At 35.7% G+C, this 21,715-nt stretch overlaps 1 protein-coding gene across 1 annotated transcript; it reads right to left on the bottom strand.

Moving 5' to 3' along the window:
* Positions 1-9,463: 9,463 nt before the first annotated feature.
* On the bottom strand, positions 9,464-13,034 carry LOC143632182 (uncharacterized). Its single transcript, XM_077100756.1, has 13 exons — positions 12,896-13,034; positions 12,671-12,832; positions 12,101-12,122; positions 11,915-12,029; positions 11,742-11,846; positions 11,340-11,660; positions 11,149-11,252; positions 10,805-10,920; positions 10,529-10,724; positions 10,263-10,451; positions 9,874-10,185; positions 9,577-9,791; positions 9,464-9,474 (listed from the first exon to the last, which is right to left on the bottom strand). The coding sequence occupies exons 1-13, from the start codon at positions 13,032-13,034 to the stop codon at positions 9,464-9,466; spliced, it is 2,007 nt and encodes a 668-aa protein (XP_076956871.1).
* Between the last annotated feature and the right edge of the window lie 8,681 nt (positions 13,035-21,715).

Below are 21,715 nucleotides of genomic sequence, written 5' to 3'. Positions count from 1 at the left end.
CTTAAACTAAGCCTTTAGGCCCCTAGTTGGATAAGGCCTAAAGTCTAAACCAAAGTTAGCCCAGAAAAAAAGCATACTAGATGGTGAAAATGATCTTTAAGTTATTTGACAAGACAGACATATTCGTGATTAATTGTTTTACTCTATAATAATAAAACTTGAAAAAGAAAACGAATTCTTGTTTCGTTTCTAAAGAGTTGGGTCAGTCCTGATGAGAGCTACCAAACTGATAATTAGTATATAAGAAAAAAATACTAGATATTAGGGATGAGATCGGTACCGTACCGGTACCGACCGGTACCGGACCAAAAATCCCGGTCCCGAAAATCATAAATTCTTGGTACCAGTACCGGTACCGAAATATTCGGTTCGGTACCGGGACGGTACCGGTATTGAAGGTAAAAATTCGGGAAATACCGGTACCGTACCGGTACCGAAACTCAAAACTTTGGTACCGATTTGGTACCGACGGTACCAAATCGGTAACGTCTTCGATACCGGTACCAATCCTGAAAACGTTCATCCCTACTAGATATCTAAAGTAATGTTTGATAGAGATAAAAGAACATCTAGACTTCATTTAGTATTCTAGGTTATAAAAAAAAGGTAGAAAATATTATTTAATATTCTTTTTTAAAATATTATCTACATATAAATTTTATAATTATATTGTTAGTAATGATTATGGCACACAAGGGAATGAGGAATAAAAAAAATCAAGAAGTAGTACCAAATATGATCTACTAGCTTCGCATTATGTGGGTTATTTTTAGTATTTTTTTTAATATTATTATGAAAATATATTTGAAAATATATTATTCTTATATGATGTGTTAAGGTATTAGTTGTAGTTAAACTTTAGTTTTTTTGTTATGCAAATTCATCGTAAAGTGCATCTACCGCATATCAATAATTATAAGATATATAGTTAAGAACAAAGCGAAAATACAATAAATAAAATTATCAGATATTGTTAATAGTATGACAATTTACATTAACATTATAGAAGATAACAAAATACAACACACTATAGAAATAACATAATACCAAATGTATATTATTCATGATACAATGCTCATAACTGTAAGATAATACCAAACGTATATTCTACCAATTAAGGGTGAGCAGTTTAACTGTCATTACCGTTAAACCGAATCATAACCGGCATAATCGAACCGATTTTAACCGATGACCGACATAACTGGTGGCTCGGTTTAATGAGTTTTTAAAGACCGTCAAATACGGGTCGGTTTTGGTTAAAGATAATTTCAAAACCACCATAACTGAACCGACCCATTTATTTAACCAACAATATGTTTGGGATTAACTTTCACCAAACATATTGTTGGATTATATCATTTTGATGTTTTTGGTTCAACGTTTGTTATCAAATTAAGTTAAATTTCATTGTTTGATTATATAACGTCATTCCTTTTTTGAATTTTTGGTGTTGCTATTATGGATTATATACTTTGTAAGATTATTCCATGTCGTTTTTTGTAATAATTGGTACCAAACTTTTAGATATAATCACATTGTTTTGGTTTTGGTTAGGCAACCCATAACCGACTCCTATAATATAAAAAACCGATTAATCAAAACCGCCATAACGGGTTGGTTACGGTTATGGTTATCCATTAACTGATATATCGGTTATGGTTATGATTTTGGCTTAAAACTGCCCCAAACCGACCCATGCACACCTCTACTGCCAATAAAATGCTTTCCTTTGAGCATTTTATTTATCTCATCAATCATCCTCATATTAAATTGTATATGCACACTAAAAGGTTGAACTTACCAAAATCATCAACTTTGTAAAAAATCAATTTTATAAAGGAACAATATCGGCTGAAAATATCATGTTGACCATGGCTAAAAGTCAACCTTGACAAAAAAAATTTCATTTTGACGGTTTTTAGGTCATACTTGAGTCAAACCGTTAGTAATGGCTGTTGTTGAATGTAAACCATTAGTAACGGTTGTTGTTGACGGTTTTTAGGTCATAAGCCTATTCAAGTGTTTGAGCTCGTTTTCTAACATGGCTATGCTCTTTTATTATAAACTAGTTTTTGAATCCATGTATTTGTCAAATAATAAAAATAAATAAGTTTCGTTATTTGAAATAAATGAACAAAAAAGGTAAACAAAGAAATGAAATATATAGTACGAACAATAAGACTGTAATCTCAAATTTATAAATTTTAGAAAAACTCTTTATATACAACAGTTATTGTTTTATCACATGTGTTCTCATCCTCATCCAATATTAACAATTTTAGATCAGGTCTATTAGTTACCCTGGATAATGCAACATAATGTCTATAGGGAAACAACTGTACATTAAAGAACAAGCCAGCCATAGAAGAAGAGTGTTTTTGGCTATTTTCTACTTGTTTAAATTTCATATTTCTCATATGTAATAAAAATGGCTTTGATGCATAGCCCATGAATAGCTATAATGAATAAGATGAAAAATAAGAATATTATGAGTGAAAATAGACTATTTTATAACCCAAGTGCTAAAATGATTTTGACCTATAGATACTTAGAATGAATGAGATTAGAAGATTTGGAAGGGAAAATTAACCTAGAATACAATGTTGTCTTAACAATTCAGCCTCATTATTTACATTGTTAGAAAAGTAAGATAAGATGACATATTATATGTTACGATAATGTCTCGCAACGAACTTTTAAATCATATGTTAATGATGCAATTTGCAACCGAGTTGGATCAAACAATCACAAGAACGAACTGGAATCGGCTTTCAAATAAAATTAAGAAGAAAAAAAATATCTGTTACAACTAAAATAAAACTATTTAAACTAAAACCAACTCACAATTTAGGCACCAAACAAGGAATAAGAGTCATGATCAAATACAAAGTTCAAAACCAAATAAACATGCAAAAATAAAAGATAAACCAAAATAAAAGATAAACTAACGATTCCAGCTTGCAACCCAAGTCAGACTGTTCAACCACAACCCGTGCCTCCAATTAGGCCTCCAGTTGGCCCATAAACTGGTTCATGGCTCGAACCGGCCTTAATTGCATCATTCCCCCCCCCCCCCTCTTCGAAAGGACTCGTCCTTGAGTCAAAGGGATCATCTAGCTCAGCAACAAAAGGAGAAAGGTCAGCGACATTAAACGTGGCTGAAACATTATAATGGCCAGGCAACTCGATCTTGTAAGCATTATCGTTGATACATTCCAGCACCCGAAAAGGTCCATCAACCCGCGGGTTTAACTTACTTGCTTTTCCACCCGGAAATTGTTCCTTGCTAAGGTGCACCCAAACTAAGTCTCCTTCTTGAAAAATCACCCGCTTTCTCTTCTCATTAGCTCTCCTTTGATACACAATGTTGTTATTGATGATCGTGTTCCGAACCTGCTCATGAATAAGTTTAATTTGTTTGGCCCGTTCTTCCCCCTCAACACTATAATGCTCGACGGTTGGAGAAGTTGCAAGATCTAATGGCGTAAATGGATTCCGACTATACACAACGAAGAACGGACTCATACCCGTAGAACGATGAGAGGACCTGCTATATGCAAATTCCACCTGAGCCAACACGACATCCCATTGTCTTGGATTAGACCCAACTAAACTACACAATAAATTTCCCAGATTCCTGTTTGTTACTTTCGTTTGTCCGTCACTTTGGGGATGGTGAGCGCTGCTAAAATTAAGACGGGATCCTAGTCTCTTCCATAACGTTCTCCACAAGTGACCCACAAATTTAACATCCCGATCAGAAGTCAAGGACCTGGGAATACCATGCAAACGGACAACCTCCTCAAGATACAATCGAGTTATTTGGCTGGCGTCATAAGTCTTAGCACAAGGTTAATGAGCCATCTTTGAAAAACGATCTACCACCACCATTATAGAATCATTATTACGTTGTGCCCTGGGTAGACCAACAACGAAATCAAGACTGACATCCTCCCACGGTCCGCCAGGCACCGGTAACGGCATATATAACCTGGCATTTGAATGGTGATCCTTCGCAATATCGCAAGTACGACACCAATCAACTATTCTGTTCACATCCGCCCCCTTCTTTGGCCAAAAAACCGCTCCTTAATTAACTTGAGTGTTTTATCCTGACCAAAGTGGCCGGCCAAAGCCCCCTGATGCCCCTCAAGAATAATCAAATCCCATAATGAACACTTGGGCACACACAACCATGTGCGTTTAAACAGAAACCCATTTTGAAGAGAATGGCCCAGTGCTGGAGCGACCCGACACGCATGCCATAGTTCTGAAAAATCTGGGTCATCGGGGTATAATACACAAAAATTATCAAACCATTCCACCCGAACTCAGAATGAAGTAAGAAGGGCTCGCCTCCTACTTAAAAAATCCGCAACGGTATTAGTAGCCCCCGATCGATGGCGGATCACAAAAGAAAATTCCTCTAAAAATTCAACCCATTTAGCATGTCAGGGATTAAGCTTGAGTTGACCTTGAATATATTGAAGCGCATGATGGTCCGAAAGAAGAACGAATTCTGCATGGACAAGATAGTGACGCCAAAATTCCAAACTTCTAACGATAGCGTAAAATTCTTTATCATAAGTACTAAATTTTTGCTTGGCCTCACTAAGCTTCTCGCTAAAGAAAGCGATGGGTCGGCCGTCTTGACTCGGCACACCACCAATCCCAGAACCGGACGCGCCACACTCAACTTGGAAAGTCTTTTGGAAATTAGGTAACGCGAGAACAGGAGCTTGCGTCACACATCCTTTCAACTCGTCAAATGCTTTGGCAGCTGCTGGCGTCCATTGAAACGTCTTTCCTTTCAGGCAGTCAGTGACGGGAGCCACGATTGCACTAAAGTTACGAATAAAACGCCTATAGAACGATGCTAACCCGTGAAAACTCCGAACTTCAAATAAAGTAGTCAGAGCGGGCCTTGTAAGGATTGCCTCAATCTTTGATTCATCTATGCGAATTCCATTGGCTGAAATAAGATATCCCAAAAATAATACCTCGGAGGACAGGAAACAACACTTTTCACCGTTGGCATAAAGCTTTTGGTCTCATAAGATTAAGAAAACCTGCCTGAGATGAAGCAAGTGTTGATGTAGATCAGGACTAAAAACCAAAATCTCATCAAAGTAAACGACGACACACCGACCAATTAAAGGTTTAAATATATAATTCATGAGGCGCATGAAGTTACTTGGTGCGTTCAAAAGCCCAAAGGGCATAACCATCCACTTGTACAAACCATCCCTCGTTTTAAAAGATATCTTCCACTCATCCCCAGGTCGCATCCTTATATGGTGATAATCGCTGCGTAAATCAATTTTAGAAAACACCCTAGCCCCGTATAACTGATCTAGGAGGTGCTCAAAGCGGGGAATTGGAAACCTGTACTTAATAGTTATTTTATTGGCTGCCCCACTATCAACACACATTCGATACGTACCATTCGCCTTGGGAACGAGGAGTGCTAGTACCGCGCACGGGCTCATACTTTCGCGAATCAGCCCCTTTTCAAGTAATTCACTAACTTGACGATGAAGTTCTTCATACTCTTTTGGGCTCATGCGGTACGCGGGTTTATTTGGAATGACCGAACTAGGTATGAGGTTAATACAGTGCTGAATTTTCCGAACTAATGGTAGACCCGCTGGTATGTCTTTTGGAAATACATCCCCAAATTCGGTTAAAAGAGGTTGTAGTTCCGTTGGAGGTTGTAGGGCTGCTGGATTAGCTTCAGCTATTACCAAGGCGAACATGAAAGGTGGTTTGGCAGCTCGGGTAAAGTCCAAGAAGGCCAAACGATTAAGGACCAGGGATGAGCAAAAATCGGTATGGTACCGGTATCGAACCGGTACCGGTTCGGTACCGAAATCGGTACCGATTTGGTACCGTCGGTACCGAATCGGTACCAAGGTTTTGAGTTTTCGAGACCGGTACGTTACGGTACCAGTATTTCCCGAATTTTACCTTAAATATCGGTACCGGTACCGAACCGAACATTTCGGTACCGGTACCAAAAATTTGCGATTTTCGGGATCGGGATTTTCGGGACCGGTACGGTACCGAGCTCATCCCTATTAAGGACTAACGCCTCGGTTCCTTTACCACGAGAGTCAAGAGGAGACAATAGTACACTCACGCCATCCTTTTTAAACTAGTAGGTATTTTGAAAACCATCATGACGGTTCGCCTATCATACTGCCACGATCGTCCCAACAAGAGATGACACGCGTCCATGGGAATGACTTCGCACCACACCTCAACGGAATATTTAGAGCCAATGCTAAACTGAACCAAGCATCGATGAGTCACCTTAACAACATTGCCCTTTTTTAACCAAGTTAGCTGATAGGGGTCGGGATGAGGCTCGGTTTGCAAGCCTAATATTTCCACCATTGTCATTGCGACCATGTTATCACAACTCCCGCCATCAACAATAACCGTACAAACTTTACCTTTTGTGGTGCAACAAGTTTGAAATATGTTATTACGAAGCCAGAGTGTGTCATCAACGGTCTTGTCAGGTGCAATACTGAGTACCCGCTGAGCAATTAAGGTTCCGCCCTTATCAGGAAAAATAACCTCTGGTTGTTCGTTCCCGGCTTGATCATCCTCGGTATCATACATTGGTGGTGAGTGTTCTGTGAGTGTGACTAGCTGGGTGTTGGCACAATCACGCGCAAAGTGTCCTAACCCTCAACATTAAAACATCGCGGTGCTCTCGAGGGTCCTGTAGAATTGTTGGCTGTTGTCTCAGATTTGGCAGAACCAGACCGGCTGCTCGTAAGGGTGTTGATAGCAGGCCGAGGTGCATCGCCTTTAACTGGGCCGCGCGACACCTCAGTTTTGAATGGGCTGGTCTTCGTGGGCATCTTTCCTTTTGATCTGAGTAGTTTTTCCACTTTTAAAGCCAATTGACACACATCATCAAAGGTCCAGTAAGGTTGTAATTGGACAGTATCAGCAATCTCTGGTCGCAAGACTCCGAAGAACCGAGCGATAACCTGTTCTTCTGGTTCATCCGCACCACACCGCATTCTTAACCTGTCAAAATAAGCAATTGATTCCTCAACAGTTGTTGACTGTTGGGTGTGGTTTTAATAATCTAAGAAAGCCTCTTGACGATAGTTGGGTGGCAAAAATTTCTCACGCAACAATTTCCTCATCTTCTCTCAAGTTGTGACCCGAGACCGCCCCCTTTGAGACCTCTTTTTCTTTGCATGTTCCCACCATAATAAAGCATACTTGCGAAGTTTTATAGCCACGAGTTTTACCTTGAACCTGTTGGGGATGTCGCGGAGGTCAAAAATCCTCTCGATTATATGGAGCCAGTCAAGAAATTCATCTGGTTGCATCTTTCCATTGAACTCAGGGATTTCAATTTTGATCCCTAAGTTTCGCAGCAGGTCGAACTGTGGTTCCCGCTGATCGAAGGGGTTCCCCCGCCCATGTTGAGCAAAATGGTTATAGTCTTGGTACCCGGCCCAGTCATCCCAGATGTCCCGGTCCATTTCCGTCTCTTCACCGAAACGCTGCTCATGCTGCACTTCGAGATCCCGGATCCGTTGCTGCAGATAAGCAATCTCTTCGATGTCACATGGATCGCGACGATAGTCTTTGTTGCCTCATCGGCGTTCTACGATCTTGTCAATGAACGCGCCTTCCATGTTCTGCTATAGTTGATCTTTGTGCTCTTATACCAACTGATGCAATTTACAACCGAGTTGGATCAAACAATCACAAGAACGAACTGGAATCGGCTTTCAAATAAAATTCAGAAGAAAAAAACTGTCTGTTACAACTAAAATAAAACTATTTAAACTAAAACCCAATCCACAATTTAGGCACCAAACAAGGAATAAGAGTCATGATCAAATACAAAGTTCAAAACCAGATAAACATGCATAAATAAAAGATAAACCAAAATAAAAGATAAACTAACGATTCCAGCTTGCAACCCAAGTCAGACTGTCCAACCACAACCCAGGCCTTCAATTGGGCCTTCAGTTGGCCAAGAAACTGGTCCATGGCCCGAACCATCCTTAATTGCATCAGTTAACTTTGGGGAAAAGTTAAAATACAAAGAGAGACAAAAATGAGAAGTGTGAGAAGGATTTATGACCACACAAAAAACCCCTCAAAAAAAATTCCAAAGAATTAATAAAAAAATCATAACTTAAAATATAAATAAAAAACAAAAATGTTTCGCTCGTCATTCTCATTCCAAAAAAAACGCCGAAAAGATACAATGCAGAGACAAAATACACAATCACAAAAATGAACTTTATTTCAACCGTTGGTCAATTTTAATTACCCCTATCAAATAATTATTGCAGAAGTCGCTAGTAGCTCCCAAGTCTGTCGACCGGAGAGTTGCGATTCCTTGGTTAGGCGGAATAATTAAAAGAAATTATTTTTTAGAAAATAATATATGCGTTAAATATCATAAATTTTTACTAATATTTATAACAAAATATGTAAATATCAATATAAATAAAAAAAAGATACGTCTTTTAATACTAAAGTATTATAAATATTGATAAATGTTAATTAAAAAATGATATTCATTCTTTAATATTATAGACACAGGAAAATAGTAATTATTTTCTTTTTTATTTTCTTAAGTTAAAATTGGCTTGAGTTAACCGACTAGATCCAATTTTGACTGAGATTGACCTTATAGCGATTACTCGCTGAGTACTTGATCTTCTAGACCTACTTTTACAGCATAGATGCAAATCATGTCTTTATGATGAATATAACAATAACTTGTCAACACCATAGCCTTTAAACATATGTTAGTGAAAAGGACCGATGTGCTATAGTTTGGAAACAGTGAGAATCAAAAACGTAATCAACGAGGATATTTATAGTAGCTAAGAGTTAAAATAGAGTAAGTGTCAAAATCGTCCTAAGGTTTGGCAAGTTTTACTATTTTCGTTCAAACAGCTTCTTTTTTGCAATTGGACCATTCAGGTTTCCTAGTTGCCGCCAATTTCGTCCAAATCGATAACTCCGTTAGATTTATAACATTAAGTTAAGGATATGTTGATCTTTTCACCTACTAGTTTACTTTACTGTTTTTTAGTTAAAAAAAACTAATAAATACAATTATATATAATTAAACTAAAATATAACAAGATAATAATCAAATCAAATAATCGTCATCCACCATCTGATCTGCATGGCCACTATCTGGTCAACCAGCAATCCACAATAATCTCAAATTCTCAATTCTCCATCGTCACCACTAACCAAGCCCAAAAAACTAAAGGCCGGAACCCTTGCTAGTTTCCGATGTGCGGCGATTTTGCTTGAGAAACTGACGCCGTTCTGCTACTTCTCACCATGGTCAGAAATATCAGCGGGCATGTTGACACTTTACTCGTTAAAATAATAATAAATGCACATTTCAAATGCTTGCTCTTTACTAATCTAAGCAATGAAAGTCACATAATTAAAATTACACCATGTCTGCAACAATGAAATCAAACTCAAACTAAGAATGTTGTATATGTAATACACAAACCTACTCTATCACAGAGAATCAAGTGATTTAAACTTCCTGGAGCTGACAGATAGAAGAGAGCCGAACAAAGAACCTGACATATAAATCACGTCTCTCATAGAACCTTTCCAAATCACTCTCGTTAGATTTTATTTTTCCAACCAACTCACGAATCGTCTCTTTTAGTTCCAACTTCAGTTCCCTACAGCGTTTCATCACTCGCATGTCATTCTCAGAAAGGCGATTTCCTGCAGGTTCTACGGGGAAAATAACATCCGGTTCCCTGAAATTATTAATATTTTAAAGGATCAATTAGGCAGCAGAACAAACATTACAAAATGAAATTGAAATTATGTCACACTTACAAGCATCCCAGAGACATAGCTCCATTGCCTCTTAATATCCCACCATCCATTGAAACCGCACCATCTTTTATGCATGATATCGCACGTTTCATGTCTTTTTTGGTTTCATAAACTTGTGTTTCACCAAAAAGACGATAAAATAAAGTCTCTCGGAGGCCACAACCAGAAGCTGTTTTGGTGTCCAAGTGATCATCTTCTATATTAATCATATTAACAGCATAGCCCAAAAAGCCTGCTGGTGTGGATCCGTCAGGAAGGGTAGGATCAGGAAACAAAAGCTTTCCTTCAACATCTTTATCCACATCACACGCCCTGTCAAATGAAATATATATTGTTTAACTAAATAACAGCATTTGAAAAGAAAAAAGATATAACTATTAAATGGGAACCTTATTTCTTCAATGCATAGAACAAGGTAACGATCGTTTATCGACTGTCCAAGTTCTCTTGCAAACATGTGAAGCGCAAAATTAGGATTCAACCTCCCGCTCTCATCATAGCTCTCAAATAAATTTATGTCCTCATAATCTCTGCATACCACCGCAAGCATTTGATCACCAAGATACTCTGCAAAGAGCCTGACAGAGGATAAGACATTAATATCATGTTTATATAATATTCAACAATCAGAATTACATAATTAGAATTAAACGACCTGCTAAGCTCAAACGTGGGGGTTGTTCCCATATGTGCAACAATCCCAATAATATTTGCCATCAAACCATGACGATCTTGGCCTCGCATTGCATTCAAGTGTTTCATGACTAGAGAACCAGCACAGTCAGACTTAGATTCAACATACGCCATTATCTTATCTTTGCCCAATGAACCAAGAATCTGGCCCCTGATCTCTGAATGACAAACACTAATATTACAAGACTGCTCTAATAATTTCATTTTAAACTCCTTACAACATAAGGACAATAGTTACCTTCAAATTCTGACAGGTTGGCCTCAATTGCTTTTTGCTCAGCTTCAAGCTTTTTAATTTCCTTTTTCAAGCTCCCCGATCCTCGAACCGATTTCAAGAATCTCGTTCCAGAGGTCCTGAAAAAGAAGGGGCAAATGACGTGAGTAAATATAATACAGACAAGACAACTTAACAGAATATGATAATTTACCTTTTCAAATTCAAGACAAGATTTATTGTCAGGTTCTCGTACCCTAGCCATCTCCGGAGTACGATGTTGGGGACTACTAAACAACAGCCAGCATGTAAATATACAATATTACTATCAAATAGAGAAAACACAATAGATTTGATACGTTTCTCACGTTAAATTATGATGAGAAATCTTCTTGGCATGTGCCAATGTGTGGACATCACGCGATGCTTTCACTTTGACCTTCACCACATGTTTCTCACAAATTGAATCTCTCTGAAGATGAAAATTAACTTTGTTTAGCAAATTAGACAAAAATGATACAATGTAAATGCGAATTATCAGGAACTCAATGTTACTCACAATAGAAAAGGTGAACGTATAAACGCCAGCTTTCTGAAACAGAGGATGCGACGTGCAGCTTGGTTTGAATACATACAATCCATGAAAGTCTCTTAATGATGAAGGTTCCACACGTCCAGCATAGACATTCTTTTTGTCATGAGGTCTCTTGTTTGTAGAATATGTAATCACAAGTAACATCTCAAACTTATCTTTCATCACATATTTCTGATCCAAATCCATCGTCACAGATTTGTAAGTAGTAGGACGTACCACAGCAACTATTTCACTAGATGATAGTGATACATCATTTGCGTAAATTTCAGTTTCATCAGGTAACAACTGCAAGAATAAATACAAGTGTAATTTTAAAAGAGAGAGAATGCAATAATATACAATGCTAATTAGATTGGATGGACTAACCGATTCTATTCCTAACTCATGGCATTGCCTTGTATTTAAAACCTCAATCGAGGAAGGGCGTTTCTGGCATTGCTCATTCCATTCACAATCATCAACTGCCAAACACTAGAAAATAATGTTTTGTTAATAATTAATAATCATATTTGTCGTTTAATAATTACAAAAGTGCTAACCTTTCCCGAATCAATGATATTTATCGGCACTGATATGGATTTTCTCAAATCAAATTTTGGATTTTCTTCGACAGATTCAAGGAGACAGCCATCATTTTCTGAGATGTCAATGGTCCTACCAGAATAGCAAAAAAATATGAACAAAAATAATATGAAATTAGAGAATTAGCTAGCTAGGTGGCTAACCTGCAAATTATCCCTGCATCCCCTGTTTTGAGCAAAATTATGTAAAGTTAAATAAACAGGAAAGCAAACAGTCTATAGTTGAAAAATCTATAACTAAAACATAGTTCTGTTTGTTTTTTGTCGGTTTTAAACCAAAAACTGAAACTTGTGTTTTGAATGCATTTTGAAAACCGTTAAGTTTCGGTTTCGCTATTTGAGCTTGAAAACCTTGGGTTGTAATAAAATTTTGGCCCTGAACTTGGGCCTAAATCATTATGTTAGTTAACAACTAACCGATTATTATACATTTGCGTAACAAAATAAGAGTTACATATTTATTAAATTCTTATAAATTACTTAAAATAAAATAAAAAATCTACAAATTCGGTTTGGGTTTTTATTACACGCAATACCAAAACCTAACCCATATGTTCAGTTTTAACAAAAGCATAAAGCCAGATGGTTGGTTTTTGTTTCTGTTTGATTACATTATGGTTTGAATTATGAATGTTTAGGAATTTATGGACATATAATACCAAGTTTAAAGCAGATAATAGTTAAATAAATAAATAAATAAAATTGAATACTAACCAGAAGCATCATCCCCTAGAAAGCCTTCAAGGAAGAAGTATTCCAAAGTAGCATAAACAGCATTATTATTATTGCGATTATTAATTCCCTTGAGAATCTTGATTTTTTGGCCTGATTCCCAGCATTTTCCGTTACGCCTAAAAGCCTTATGAACCCTAACAACTGCAATCAGGAAAATGAAGTTAGAAAAAGAAAAGGGCAAATGAATGTGATGAAGTGGCTTGCCATGAGTGGATCTGGATATACGAAGTGGTCTTTTGTTAGAAGGGTCTACGATTATAAGAACAGGTTCATCCATCTGTTTGAAAACCCCAGGGCCGGATTGTAGAAATTGCAAGCGCAAATGAGCTGGGAAACATTCCATGTCTCACGTCCAAAATTAAAACCCATCCACGTATTTTTAAATTTTAAACTAAACGGACGAGGGCTTATATGGGGCTATACGGTTTTAAATTTTAATGTATTCTATCCTCTCATACCACTTGGGATCCTACACACTATTTTTTTTCTCTATACGACTTGTATAGGACTATACGAGTCGTATAGCACCTGAATCATGTATGTTTGTGTCGGAGTTTGTCGGTCATTGTTTGTAGTACCTCGTATAGCCCTATATACGGGCCGTATAGGGCTATACGGGCGTATAGACAATTTTTTGGACACTATTTTAAATATTAATACGTTAATATCTTACATTTTAATGCATTAAGTTACATTTTAAAATAGTCTATACACAATAATCAATCAATGATTAAGCAAACAAGAAAACATTTGGTTAAAACATACTAATAAACATCTGGTCCACATACATAAAAATAAAAGTGCACCCCAAACATTTGGCAAAAGTATTATATACGGTTGTATAGCCCTATACGACCATATAGGTTTTATGGTGTGTCAGCTAGCAATAAGAGCCATTTAACACGTACGCGGCTCATATAGGTCTATACGGTTGTATAGGTTGAAAAAAGCTGTTTTTTTATCCCTTGTCAGTCATGCGTAGCCTATACGATCGTATAGGCCTATACGAGCCGTACAGACATAATGGGAGTGGTGTATGAGAATCACATCCCATTCTAATACCCACCAATCACTTAATAGTAATACCATGTTATTTTCATCTTCCACTACCCTAATTCACTTAAATATATAGAGTCACTCCACTAATCAACTTCGCCAAAACTTTTTTACTTTTTAAAAAAACTATTCCATTAAATAAAAAAAAATACATGATTTAAAAAAAACATAAAAAAGAATACCATAAAAACATTTAAATTAAAAAAAACATAAAATTAATCCTCCACTTTGGATACGCCGGAGTCGGCGTCGTTTTGAGATGAAGTAGGAGTCGGAGCCGCAAATCGGGGATGATTTCTTAAAAATATCCCACGGTTCAATGCTTAAAAAAACCCTTGTGATTGATAGAGCTTCAGTAGTCACGTTGCTTTTGTGAATACGCATCTTGTTCGGGCATCGCAACAAGTGCCCATATGTAGAGTCGGCGGAATTGACCAACTTTGTTTTTAAGATCATTCCACTTTGTGTTGATTTAATGGACAGTACGATCGCCAACACCCTCCAAACTGAACATACACTGTTTGAACCGCATGCCAAAATTGGTCTCTTGATGTGCCGTTTTCCGTTGCATACATCCAATGTTGTAGAAATCACGAGGCGCTAGTCGGGCGGTGGGGTAGGGACTAACGATTAATTGGGATTAATCATATTGAAATTTATATGTAAATGTTCAAATACACATATATATTCCAAATTATACGTATAAAAATTTCAATTTTTTGACCAATTTTGGACAAATGGGGATTGATCTGCTACAAGTTGATGGTGTAGCGACTAGCTATTAATTGGGGATTAATCGACACATAGTCAAGATTTTTACAACGCTGCTTAAATCCAAGCATTAATTAACGTGACCTCGTTGTCATAGCTCCACGTCGATGGTGCAACTCTTAGAGGCATTTGAGAAGGTTGAGTATTGTATAGGAGATGTTTATTGTGCATGAAGATTGGAATAGAATATAGGTGCATAACCGGTTCCGAACCTGACTCAGAACCGGTTTCTATCTGTACCTGACCCGCAGGTACAACCCTACCCTACCTGAAACCCGGAAAACCAGGTCAAATACGTGACTATACCCGGAACAGGCTCCTCCTCGACCCGATTATGACTTTTGTTGACTATACCCAAAACCAGTTTCTATCCGGTTCTGGTTTCTGAAAATACCCGGTTTATACACCTATAATATAGAATCTGTAGAATTGGGCGTGTACTTTGAGTTGTGTAGATAAAATGGTAAATGGTTGAATATTAAATAGGAAAAAGTTTATTTTTTCTTTTTCTTTTTTTTTCCAATGCCCAATAGTAAACAAAATTCGTAACGGTCAAATTTTAGATCGGGTTCTTGTCCAACATTTGACGTCACCGAAATGGGTATCGAACCAACGGCGGCGGTGTTACCACTCGTCATGGGGTGTGATTTGATTATACCGCGGACACCCCTCTCCTACTAATTAATAACCATAAAATGAATAATTAATTAATTACATAAATGGTTTAAGTAGATTGTTGGCTTGGCTCAGTCTAAACATTTAAGTTTAGATATTACAAGTTTAGAATTTACGTCTTTTAATTTTTTTCACTGGTGTTTCAAGTTTAAATTAAACTTACGTTAGTTTTTTGTCTACTTAAATACATTGATTGGTCAAAATTATTTGGTTATTATTTAAAAGCCAAATATTACAAAAAGAGGAACATATGAGGCTACGGGTTATGGCTCAATTTGGTCATTTCACTTCATTCGTTACGTCAGTTTTTCTTCTATCATTTAATCTCACCCTTCAAACTTTGGTATGTATCGTTCCTCTCATTCTCCGTTTTCTATTTTTCTTTTCTATTTAATACAATCTATAATATTTAAAAATACATATTTAAAATTATAATATTATAAAATAAATTAAAATGCATATAATAAAAAAGTGAAAATGATTACATTAATTAAAAAAAATTACAAATTATAAACTAAAAAACTAGAAAAAAAATCTAATAAAAATTAAACATAAACAACTAAAAAATAAAACTAGAAAACTAGAAATGTTCTATTTTTTTTTCGATTTTTCGTTTCAATGCCAACACCAACTCGAGTTCTTCTCTGTGAAGATGGCTAAGATCTTGCGTTAAGAGATCGAAATCTTTCCACTCGGCCTTGTCCCTTCGCTCTGTCACACTCCAACCTACGACGGAATATGCCGGGGCACAACCGATTGCACAGTAACTCACAATACACTATTAATAATAATGACAATAACTAATTAATTTATTTCATGAATAGAAACACATTGCAATACAAACAAAACAATCCATAATTCAAAACAAAGTAAAACATGTCCTTTAAGTGGTGAATATCCTAAAGTCTAAAACTACTAGCTTCAACTTCAATTAGAGCATTCTTAATCCGTTCCCCATCTCTATCCCTATAATTACACTAAAAAACACTACACTTCTCTCTCATGCTTAATTAAATAGTATTTTTTATACATTTATCATTACAGTTTTCTCTCTCCTCTACTCACAACCAATCCAACAAATATTAAAAAATAAATATTGAAAACAATGTTTCCCCAAATTTACAAAAAATCACTATATTTCTCTTTCCACCCTATAATTTACACTCACAACCACTCATCACCCCACCCTATAATTTACAAACTTCCCTCACATATTTATAGAGAATAGGATGAGAATGTTCTTATCTAATGTAAGTACCTACAACATGTGTAAGAATAGATATACCTCTTAACACAAAGGTTGGTGAGCAAAAACACGGTTTGATATATATATATATATATATATATATATATATATATATTTATTTATATAGGGGATGGATCATGCGAGAAGTCAAGTTATGGCGAAAAGTACGAGAAATCAATCTGGACCATTGACTATGTGTAATTAATGGATTAGAAAAGTTATGGCAAACTTGTAATTATTAAGATATTAATCTACCAATCTTTTAATGAAAAATGGTAGTTTAGTATTTGCTTTGTAGACTTTTCAAAGTGAAATTTAAGCAATTAATAGCATTTATTTATTATCATTACTAACTAAATGAAAGTTACCTATGAATTTTTTATTTATTATTTTTTAATTGATGTTATTAATCAAACTAATGTTAAACAAATATAACTTTAATCAAATACTATAATATCTTCAATCATGTTTCTTCAGATGCATTAACTATTATATAATGCCTACATAATTATGTATTGCATGCACATGCATATTCATGTATAATGTATATGGAATCACGAATGCGTATGTGAAAATTTTAAAATTGTAGGCTATTAACATGATTTGTTATTTATTACAAGTTATGGCAAACTTGTAATTATTAAGATATTAATCTACCAATCTTTTAATGAAAAATGGTAGTTTAGTATTTGCTTCGTAGACTTTTCAAAGTGAAACTTAAGCAATTAATAGCATTTATTTATTACCATTACTAACTAAATAAAAGTTACCTATGAATTTTTTATTTGTTATTTTTTAATTGATGTTATTAATCAAACTAATGTTAAACAAATATAACTTTAATCAAATACTATAATATTTTCAATCATGTTGCTTCAAATGCATTAACTATTATATAATGCCTACATAATTATGTATTGCATGCACATGCATATTCATGTATAATGTACATGGAATCACGAATGCGTATGTGAAAATTTTAAAATTGTAGGCTATTGATATGATTTGTTATTTATTATATGTAAAAAAAATAAAAAAAATTATTTTGTCCGGTGTAGGGTTTATATGTACTATTTAGGTGGTATCACGAATGTGTATGTGAAAATTTTACAAGTACAAGTTATTATCATTATCCATTATTTATTATATAGTTTAATGAAATAAAAAAAAGTTTATTTTGTATTGTGTAGGTTCATTTATGTATTGTGTAGGTTCGTATATGTACTGTGTATATGGTATTTTGAATTGTGTATGCGTATTTTTTATTGTTGTATTGTGTAGGTTCATTTATGTATTGTGTAGGTTCGTATATGACTGTGTATATGGTATTTCGAATTGTGTATGCGTATTTTTTATTGTGTGTGAGTTCATTTATGTACTGTGTAGGTTCGTATATGTATTATGTATCTAGTATTTTGAGTTGTGTATGTGTAAACTTTATCGTGCATAGATTCATTTATGTACTATGTAGGTTCATTATGGTGTAGTGTAACGTCTGTGAATTCCGACAAAAGATTTAGCCTTGTAGTGTTATGTACATCTTTCGGGCTTGACCCGGCATTCTCCCGGGAGCTCCTTGCAAACCTCGTAAACGTTCTCACTTAACTTTCCACCCAAGTTGCTACATACTTCAATTTGGAGGGACTTGGATGTAACTATTTTATATCATAAAACAAAAGAAAACTTAAACCCTAAACCTATTTGTAACCGTCGGACCTGGACCCCCCCTGCTCGTTTTTCTTCTGCCTAGCCAAGTTTCAGCCGTGAAAACTTCAATTCAAGGTCGGTTTTATGATTCCCCATGTCTTTTACACCTTAATTGATCATATGAACGCGCTTATTGGTCGTTAAGATTGAGTTTTGATGATAACAGCTTGCTGACAGATTCGTATACGTTTATTGTAGGGTGTGTAACGCGATGTTAATCCACTGTTTTTGATCGATTCTTGATTTCATGATGTTCTAATTTGAGTCTAGTTTTCAGAAAGGTATAATACGTAATTTTTGGACGAGATTTGAATAGTTTTTATTAATTTATAAAATCGAGTGTCAAAGCTGATGCGGGATGACGGATTCTAGTCTGTCTACCCGACATCATAACCTTTTTTTGACAAGTATAAATTGGTTGGTTTCACTTCTGGAAGTTAATATTTTGAGTTAGGAACCAAACCCAATTGGAATCGTTTAATTTGGCTGGGTAATGAATTTTATAAAAATAAAACCATTTTGTTGCGCAGCTGAAATAGCTGCACATACCTTTCTGTGTTAGAAGAATTTTTATGATTTTTGTGTCCACTAGAAAAATATAATAAAAATATTTTTATAAACTTAAGATATTTATGTAACACTGGTAAAAATTTAATAATTTAATTCCATAGTTTTCCTATGTAATAAAATACATCTTTGCATGCTAAAATCTGCATGTTATATTCGTATTGATCAATAAGTTCGTTTTAGGCTTAACCGGTGGCTGCCCTTTCTCGCATCTTTTGGGGCTGTTATAATTGAAGTTCGTACTCCGTTATATTCTTAGGTATGTCACTTACAATATACTAAAATTTCATGGCCAATGGAGGTGTTTAGGTCGGTCAATCGATTTTAGTTCGAAAACTAGGATTGAATTCTCGTGTCATAAGAAAAAAAAGAAGAATCTGGGAAGAAGAAAAATTTTTTTTGAACGTGTTGATTCTAGGATTGACAATTGTTGAGTTTGATGCGTTAAACGATCGAATGACCGACCGAATCAGTTTGTACAGCCCTAGGGGAGTTTAAGGGCTATGGGAAAATTATATTTTTGATGCACGGGGCTGTTGGGGTTAGTGTTTCGTCAATCGAGTCGGCGGTGCGTGAATTTTCGTTTAAACGTTAAAGTAAGAGTCGTACAAAAGAACCGCCAACCCTATCAACTCGGGTGACATAATCTTGATGAATGAAAAGATTTAAAATGGAATTTGGTCCATTCGGGGCTGATTCGTTTAACAAATGGTTTTAAGGTTTATTTCACGCGCATTCGACCCGATTTGATTATCGTTGGGCCTTAGGCCAAGTGTTGGGCCTTGGGCCAAGTTGTTAGGCTTAAACGGCCCATTAGGCTAGAGTGTTCTTACAGTCTAGTTTAGTAACGCGTTGTGTATAATTTACAGGCCCTTGCTTGTAATTGTGCACTTAGGGATTTCCTAGCTCATTGCAGGTGTTCGGTTGATTCAGGTGAGTTCATGATGCCCTTTTTACTCTTTTACGTTTTGGGCTAGCATACACACCGAAATACAATTTTAAACGATTTTACTCGTTACAATGATTTGAATAGTTTTACATGGTCTCACTCGTGATGGTGCATTTTGAAAGCTATATTTGAATTATTTTATATGCCTTAGGATATTTTAGACTCGTTCATGGTCTTGTGTCCTTAAGGTTACATACACTATTGATGGTCTAGACTCGAGGACGTTAGCAGACTTGGTAGTAATTGAATATGAGTAGACCTATCTACTTAGTTCCCGTATGGGATGATATATATATATATATATATATATATATATATATATATGTAGGAATATATATATGTATGTATATATGAAGGTATGTATGTACGTATGAGGATGTGTACCTTATAGCCTACGATTGTGTAATGATATTTAGTTTCTCATGACTAAGAATGATGTATGTAGGCTTATTGTTGTGTGTGTGCATGGTGATTCACGGCCGGGTCAAATATATTACTCGGGTTGTACCCGTGGTGAAGAGGCCCGTGTGACGTGATCATCATTTTGGCGGGTCAAATATATTACTCGGGTTTTAAAATCCCGTGGTGAAGAGGCCCGTTGGATGTTGAGCCGTGATCGGGTCAAATATATTACTCGGGTTGTACCCGTGGTGAAGAGGCCCGTATCACGTGTTTGGATGTGTGAACCGGGATCGAGTCAAATATATTACTCGGGTTGTACCCGTGGCGGAGAGGCCCGTATCTCGTGCTCGGATGTATAAGCTGTGACCGAGTCAAATATATTACTCGAGTTTGACTCGTGGTGGAGAGGCTCGTGTCACATGCTTAGGTCTTATCGCGTCCGGGTCAAATATATTACTCGAGTCTTGACTCATGGTGGAGAGGCCCGTGTACGTGTGTTCGACGATGATTGTATTACTTGGTGAATTATATATAATTTATTTTATTTATACCTTCTCTATTGTTTATAACTATAGCTTTGAAATAAAGTATGAATTATTGTTTATGAAAACTTGAACTCACTCAGCTCAAGCTGACTTTGTGTGTATGTTAGATTGACTTTCAGGTTGAGGATTAGAGATTTCCGCTTGGACGTGCTAGAGACTACTCGGACGGTTGAAGGCACATCTAGTCGAAGAATTAATAACGCAAACTGTTTCTTTTAAATTATTACCATAAGTATTTAAATTTTAATTTTGGTCACTTTCCTGGTTTTGGAAATTTTGATGTTATCTATTCCGCTGTTTACTACTCTGAAACGATTTTAATGAGATGAAGATTTCAAATAAAACGAATATTTTATTTACATTTGATTTTTGCACACTTGCACCCGTGTTTGGGATTTTTAATACTTAAAATTTTCCGCTGTTATTTACTCTGAACTTGTTTTAAATAAAACGAATCGATTGGTTTTAAATTTTTGTGAATTTGGGGAGGTGATTACCAACTGTAGGAGTCCCGGGATTCGAGGTCTTACATGTAGGCTCATATATGTACTCTGTAGGTGGTATTTCGAATAGTGTATGTGTAATTTTTATCGTGTGTAGGTTCATTTATGTACCGTGTAGGTTCATATACGTACTACATAGGTGGTATTTCGAGTTTTGTATGTGTAATTTTGTTCATGTGTATGCTCATTTATGTAGTGTGTAAATATATCGGTGCTATTGAATTTAAGAACCACCATCTGGATAAAAGTATGAATATCAAATTACGAGAATAAAAAAATGATATTGATAAACAACAATGTTGGATATGATAAAATAAAAAAACAAAAATTACTTGTAACTACTTCATACATTATGACCTACCAAATATATAAAAAATGTTCATTTTATTATAGCACCATTGTCATTAAATAAATAATAAAATAAAAGAAAAAAATGTGATTGGTTAGATTCATTTCTCGCACTTATCGTAATAAAAACACTTCTGAAATGAACCAAATCCTATATATATATATATATATGGGAAGTATAGAATGAAAACTCATTTGAGTTGCGAAAACCCTATGTAACATCGTTTTTTTTTTGTTTTTATTATTTGCACATGT

This window comes from Bidens hawaiensis, unplaced genomic scaffold, assembly GCF_021521415.1.
Source record: "Bidens hawaiensis isolate Kalapana, Puna unplaced genomic scaffold, B.hawaiensis_p1.1 tig00006368_1, whole genome shotgun sequence".
NCBI lineage: Eukaryota > Viridiplantae > Streptophyta > Magnoliopsida > Asterales > Asteraceae > Bidens > Bidens hawaiensis.
The sequence above is the reverse complement of the archived record's forward strand: the minus strand, read 5'-3'. Positions and strand labels throughout refer to the sequence as shown.